This window comes from Penaeus vannamei, chromosome 11 (genome assembly GCF_042767895.1).
Source record: "Penaeus vannamei isolate JL-2024 chromosome 11, ASM4276789v1, whole genome shotgun sequence".
Lineage (NCBI taxonomy): Eukaryota > Metazoa > Arthropoda > Malacostraca > Decapoda > Penaeidae > Penaeus > Penaeus vannamei.
The window spans coordinates 7,061,751-7,069,250 of NC_091559.1; the positions used below are offsets into that span (position 1 = coordinate 7,061,751).

At 36.7% G+C, this 7,500-nt stretch overlaps 1 protein-coding gene across 2 annotated transcripts in view; it reads left to right on the plus strand.

The window, feature by feature from the left end:
* The first annotated feature begins 1,307 nt into the window (after window positions 1–1,307).
* LOC113810594 (PSME3-interacting protein) overlaps window positions 1,308–7,500 on the plus strand; it is a 10,451-nt gene continuing 4,258 nt past the window's right edge. Inside the window, exons 1-3 of one of the 2 annotated variants that reach the window (XM_027362221.2) lie at window positions 1,308–1,408; window positions 3,166–3,363; window positions 4,386–4,511. In XM_027362221.2, the coding sequence (XP_027218022.1) occupies window positions 3,173–3,363; window positions 4,386–4,511 (317 nt within the window). In that variant the 5' untranslated portion in view covers window positions 1,308–1,408; window positions 3,166–3,172. The remainder of the gene's footprint in view (window positions 1,409–3,165; window positions 3,364–4,385; window positions 4,512–7,500) is intronic. The other variant, XM_027362222.2, reaches the window with a different exon arrangement.

Genomic DNA, 7,500 nt, shown 5'->3' on the forward strand with positions numbered 1-7,500 from the left:
AAAAATGAAAAAAGCTGCTGCGTCACGGCATGCATTTGATTTACCTAAATGTCATGAAAAAATCCTGCTGTCTTTCAATTTTTTCTTTTCTTTTTTTCTGAACAGACAGTACTTTCACGTTTTTAAGTCAGTATTTCCGCGTTGTCATTTATTGGATATTAAGTCGACAGATGCTCTCATAATTCGACAAAGAATATGTAAGTAATATATGTACTTGTCACGTGTATATGACTGTGACAAACATTGGAAATTTTGAAATCATTATCAAAGGAAAACGAAGGAAAGATTATTAGAGAAAGGCAAGTTTTCATGGATATCTATTATTGAACTAGTTATCAGTTGTTATATTTTTTTCCTAATGGCTCCCTTTAGGTCAGATTCCTTGTCTATACTCTATGCTAGGTCTTTCTAACAGCCCGTGGCCTTATGATACAAAACTTTTCACGTAGACGAAAAATGGGTCATTGTATTATCTCAAGAGTATCTAAGAGTACACCAATTTATTTTATACTTGGAGCATCGTCTATCCATTTTCGCAACTGATAGTTAATTTAACAAACTGCCATTGACGATATTGAAATGTTCTGAGACGTAAAAAGAAATTTCTCGGGAAAGGAACCAGAATACTGATTTTTTTTTGCTGTTGTTTTTTCACATGGAAAAGCTATTGACGTATTCTGTGACAAACAGAGCATTGATTATAAATAGTATCAAACATTTCAGCTGTAAAATTTTCAATAATTAACCATTTACTAATTCTTATACACGTTCTCAAGGTTCATTTCAAATGTTCATTCTCCATGCATTTGCAAGCGTAATTTGATTTCCTCTACAGAATATATCGAAAGGTTTAATGAGTGATATGATGTGATTAAGAATTTTTTTATTACACTTTTTAACAATTTGATTATACAAATGAAAAATGGACCACATCCGAAAATCTCGCTGTTTATTTAAGCCGTTAAAGGTATATTCATAGGTTTATTTTTTTCTTGTAGCATAGGGCGTCTTCTGCACGTGCCATAAAAGTTAATCTAGTATTAATCCAGTATAGATAACTATACACTTATCAAACAATTGATTCAGCGAATGTAGATATATTTCACTCTGTATAACCACTTTGTACCCTACTTCATTTTACAATTATACATTTTGTCTAGAAAGAAATATCTGTTATTTTTTTATATATATTCGATACATATCTTAGGAGTATGAATTATATGAATTTATGAATTCATTTAGAAATACTTTGAAAAGCATACATATATTGTTTTACAAAAATCATTCGGCAAATTCCAGGAAGTTTTAGAAAGCATAATGTAAACAGAGTGGCGGCCGATGTTCCATTCTAATTGTGTTTGTATGTTATTTAACTAGTTAATTAAATGCTCTACATTGAATTATACTAGTAAGTCACTAATTTCCAAGTATCAGTAGTGATCTTAAGATAGTAGATGATTGTCAATGTAGTTGATTAGTGCTGACTTGTGGATAGAATAACGTTTTATGGCATTTTGGATCTTTCTTGTTAATGGTTACAGTACGTGGACACGTAGCAAGGGCAGAGTTTTTGAAGTTCTAAGTCTTTTCTTGTTGTTTCCAAAAGTCTGAAAATATGTTAGGTTTCAAATGTCCATGTGTTTTCATGACGCTACAGCCATGTGTGTACGCTAACCCTCCTTTTCTCGTAACCACTAAAAGATTTTTAGCAGTTCCACATGCTCATCAAAAGAATGAATTTGAGCAGTATAGTGCACTCATTTTTGATGTTCTATGATTGATATTGTGTGACTCCTGTTTGTTAGTACTGCTGTTTGTTTTGTTTTAATTTTATTTTATAATTCTTGTAAGATTTCCATCTTTTTGTGTAATAAGTTGTGTTTATTGAGTAGTGAGCAATAAGTTGGTGTATTGTCAGTCCAGCTTGGAAAACATGCAAATGCTCACAGTGACACCAATCTTGAGTCTCAGCTATGATTGTCCTTGCTCGCACCCAATTTTATTTCTCACAGACATTTGAATTCTAACATAACTAACATCGCAAAGCATAACAAAATAAAGTCTTTCCATATTTAAAAACAAACTTTGCCAATCACTTAATTGTTAAGTCACTTCAGAATATTGTTGTTAAAAGTGAAAATCTATTGCTGTTGCTCACACCATAAATGTTCTTACATAGTTGTTACTTGCTACAAAGTGTTGGCAAAAATTCGTATTTACTGTGAGGTATCAGTTTCACACAACAATATGGTACAAAGTAAGCAGACTTTAATCAAATTTTCATCCATGGTCTTTCCTCTGCAAGTTTATAGAAAGAAAATTGTGGAACACCCTTCTAATACTTAATAATGACCACACTCAGATAAGGAAAATCTTACGAAATTGCTATAAAGAGAGGGAAAAACTACACCCTCTGATACAAAAAATTATTTGCACAGGAAAGAATAACGTTAGAAAATTGAAAAGTAAATCATAACAAATGCTGCATGGAGACTAAGTCTGTGGCAGTCAGGTGGAGGTTCAGGGACAGAGCCTCAGTAGGAAAATATGACAAATGGTTTGGGGTCTAAGGGAAGAGTCCCTAGATTTGGAAGTACTTTGATTCATGCAATGAAGTGTCTGGATTGTTAGGAGGATGTGGTCAGTTTGTATGCAGTTACCAATGCTTTCACTTATTTCTTGTAATTTTGGATGGAAAACAACATTTTCACGTACTTAACACCATGAATGTTTGGAAGAAAAGATATTGATTGTAAAGTTGGATAGTTATGTATAAATAGAAATAATAATAATAATTAATAAATAAATAAATATACATTTTCCTTTCCACAGCAGGGTCACATGTAGACTGAGTCCAGTGAAGAATATAACTTGCAGCAAAAAATAAGTTGTATGTTATATTTAAAACACTATTTCTGAGTCACTCTAAAGAAATCATGTATGATTGTTGTGTAACATTATATATTTATAAATACATATATACATATGTATGTTTATATATATTCTACACATGTGCGTGTGTGTGTGTGTGTGTGTGTGTGTGTGTGTGTGTGTGTGTGTGTGTGTGTGTGTGTGTGTGTGTGTGTGTGTGTGTGTGTGTGTGTGTGTGTGAGTTATTTAAAGTATGATTCAGTGCAACATACCAATAATATCCTCTCTTTCCAGATAAAAGATGAGTAGTGGTTTCATCAGTGAAAAAGATGTTGAAGAACATCGCCGTATTCGTCAGGAGAACTGGGCACAAACCCGTGGGGAAGATGACCCGCTAGAGGCTCCTGAAGCCCCAGTAGACCACCGTTCACTCTACGACCGACTTCAGGAACAGAGGCAGAAAAAGCAGGAGGAATATGATGAGGCTCACAAGTATGTGGTTGTTTACAATGGATTTTTTTTTCTTTTTATTTTGCATAATAGTTTAGAAATTGCTAATGAATAACAACAAAATTATTATTATTTTCTATTTATTTTCGTGTGAGGTATCCAAAATAGTTTTTAGCTTATTGCATAAGTTGGTGTTTTTTTCTTAAATACAACATAATTTCTCCTTGAGTGTTTAGAGTTATTACCTCTCACTAACAAAGCTAAATTGTGCTGCACTGAAATCATGGCAATGTTGAACGTTAGAGAGTGCGCTTTCATAATCCTTTGGTAGAGAATGCCAATTTGCTCTCTTTATCCATTGGTTGCAAACGGCATGATTTCATTACAAAGAAAAATTAAACATAAGGTTTGGTGACACATAGGCTAATGATACCATAGATGACTTTAGCTGTATTGTGGAAGGAGCTTTTTTTTTAGCTGTATTTTTCTTTCTTTCTTTCTTTTCCCCATCCACATGCCACAATGAGGAGAAACAACTAATCATATATTCTATTTTTTTCCTTCTTTTGGTAATGCAAGATAAGGGGATGGGCCAAAAGCAACAACAGAAAAAAAGAAAAGATAAAACAAAAACAATCTACCTCATGCAAATATCTAATGTGCAATAACAGACCCATCCTGAGTCCAGATAGCCGTGTAGGAACACCACAACCAAAGAGTTGATGATTATGTGGCAGCATAGTGAAAACTGTTAATTTGATAAAAGTAAAACACAGCAGCTTAGCATAATTGTTCTCAGATTTAGAATAATAACTTTCTTATAATTGTAAAAGTAATATGGAAACATTTTAGTGTTTGGAATTATCAAATAACTTTGTTGAGGTACTTCCAACATTAACAAAGCACACAGTTGTTGTTATTATTATTATTATTATTATTATTATTATTATTATTATTATTATTATTATTATTATTATTATTATTATTATTATTATTATTACTATATTTATTATTATACAAATAATTTCATAAATGATTTAGAATTTGAAATCTGATTTTTGCAGATTTAAGAATATGGTCAGAGGATTAGAGGATGATGAAGTGGACTTTCTAGAACTTGTCGACAGAAGCAAACTGCAAGAGGAGAAGAGAGTTCGCACAGAAGAAAACTCCGCAATGGAAGAATATAGGTAAAGATGTGCTTTTCTAACATATCTGCTCGATTATAAGTCTCACTGGTATAGTAATGTCTAGTTGAATAAAACTCAATGGTGCTGTTATTCTATAAATGCTGTGACCACACTCCCTGCTTACCATGGAAACACTATACCACTTTATACTATGCAGACACCACCATCAGCAAGAGTATTAACCCATCGCCGACGGGTAAAAAATTTGGCAAGTTGACGTATGCACTGGCTTGTTGGCGCGCATCAGCAGTTTCCCCTGTTTGCGCCTGGCTCGATCGGTAGTTTGCAAGCGACATATAGCACCTAAAAGCTTTTATTTTGCTAAAATTTATAAAAATATTAAAATTTTGAAGGTTTACCTTCATTATAGGTGCCATTGCGTAAAATCTACCAACCTTTTCCCTTCTGCTCCCCTATCCCCCACCTTAACTCCCCCACCAAACCAAACTCACCCATCGACACCCTCCCACCTCCCCACACCGAACCTCATATGATCCCAGCCCAGAACGTCTTAAGAACCCTAGCCCTGAACCCCTCGTGAACCCCAGCCCCACGTCACCCTCCCCGGGTAATGCAACTACTAACCCAGTGCTACTCGAACCTGACGTCATCACCAGCCAGTGTTGTGAGGCACTGCAAGCGCGCGACCCTACTGACGCAAGCGAGCCGCGCATTCCTCCTCGGCCAGCCCGGTGTCAAAATCCCCCCACATTCATTAGCAACAGAGAAGATGAGCAACAAAGAAACATAGGTGACGCCCACGTACAACAACACTAGAAATAGCAAGAGGAGAAACAAACGGAATAACAGAAGGGAAAACTACAAGCAAGAACACACCATTCCCCCTCCACCAACCGCACCAAACCGCAAGTGGAGTGATGCAAAGTACCACCACGTGCCCTGGGTTCCCCATCCCGACAGTAGTAACACGGCTCCTGTTCTGATAAATAATAACTACAGTCACAACATTGTAAGACACGAAACGTCTAATCCAAGCAATGTGGATGCGGATGGGTTTACACTCGTGGAAAAAAGAAAAAAGAAGACAAAATAGAACAAAGATCTACCACTAAACCTTTACAGGGGGCAGCTAAACCAGAAGTGTTGTACCTTTACATAACAAACTGCCACACAGACACTGAGGAAGCAGATATCAAGAATCATCTGCTTGTTAACTTCCCTGAGGTGGACGATGTAAATGCATTCAAAACAAAAATAAGTCCTTCATATTATGTCAGCTTCACTGTTTCTCTTAAAGGCAAAGCACTTGTAGCTGATGAATTTCTGAAGTCAGATTCCTTCCCCAGCCCCGTGAGTCTTTTTAAATAGAAGCAAGTACAAAACCTCGCAACTCGAGTGGGATGTTTGACCAAAATGACTCATCAACAATAGCGCCAGCTAATGCAAGACCCTGCAGAACACTTCCCAGCATTTACCTTGCAAATGCATGCTGCCTTACAAACAAAGTGGACGAACTTGATGTCATAATGAAACAAAATACTATCGATATTGCAGTAATCACAGAAAGGTGGTTCAAAGACAATACATTAAACATCGGAACCATACAGGGGTACCACTTATTTAACAAAATTTGTCAGGGTAGAAAAGGTGGTGGCGTTGGTATTTACATCAAAGATACTATCCCCTGCAACACTATAAAATCCATCTGTCCAAGTGACGACCTTGAAATATTATGGCTCGCTGTTAAACCCACAATTTCTGCCTCCCGAAATCAGTGTGCTGGTAATCTGCGGGATATATTTCCCCCCAAGGGGACCTACCGAAGGAAGCCTCAGAGAATACATATTAGAAAATATGTTCATCCTCCAAGCAAAGTACGGAAATCCCTTTTTTGTAATTCTTGGCAACTTGAACACTTTTTCTGATTATGAAATCACCTCTATACTGAATTTTAATCAGGTTGTGTCATTCATCACACGTGGGAAAAATACCTTGGACAAAATCATAACAAATAAGAGAATTTTTATGAAAGTCCAATTTCACTGCCCCCTTTAGGCAATAGTGATCACTTGTTGCTGCTCTGGTACCAAAGAAATACCAGGCACCCATGCAATTAAAGGGAACAAAACTTATGCATAGATTCCCTGATTCTAAAATCCCTGAGTTCGGATCGTGGATTACTCATCATGACTGGGCTGACGTTCTCAACGCCTCCGACCAGAACACTAAATGCCAACTTTTTTATAAATCAATCTGGAACCAAGTTGACAACTGCTTCCCCTTAAAAAGAACATCCACCCACCATCAGGACAAACCATGGGTCACCAACAGGATCAAAGACCTTATCCTAGCAAGACAAAAAGCTTACAAAACAAAAAACATCAATACAACAAAGTACTTGGCAAAAAAGGTTAGACAAGAGATAAGATCGGCCAAGAAAAATTATCATAAGCAAATAATTGATAAAATCAGCGACGCCAATCCCAAATCGTGGTATAGCCACATTCGGAATTTAATCGGTGACAAAAGAAGTGACATTTACCTCTCTCACATCAGCGAAATTGCTGACTCGCCAGAAGGCGCTGCTAACATCATCAACTGTCACTTTGCGAACATCAACAAGCTACTCCCACCACTACAATCAACAGAACTGCCAACTTACCCTCACGCCCTCTGCAAGCAATTGTCAGCGAATACGACGTGTACCAACACTTAAAAAGGATAGCAAAAAGCAAATCTGGCCCTGATGACATCCTGCCGAGGTTACTACGTGAATTCGCTCCCGAGCTCGCCACCCTCCTCTGCGACATCTTTAACTGCTCCATCACTGAGGGCGTGGTACCTGACCTATGGAAGCGTGCTATCACAGTCCCATTTCCCCAAAAAAATCCACCTAATTCTCTCGATGACCTTAGGCCCATATCATTAACACCTATTCCATGCAAAATACTGGAGAGAATAATTGCTAAAGAATTGTGGAAAATTTTCGCCTCCAAATTAGATCATTGCCAATTTGGAAATACCAAGG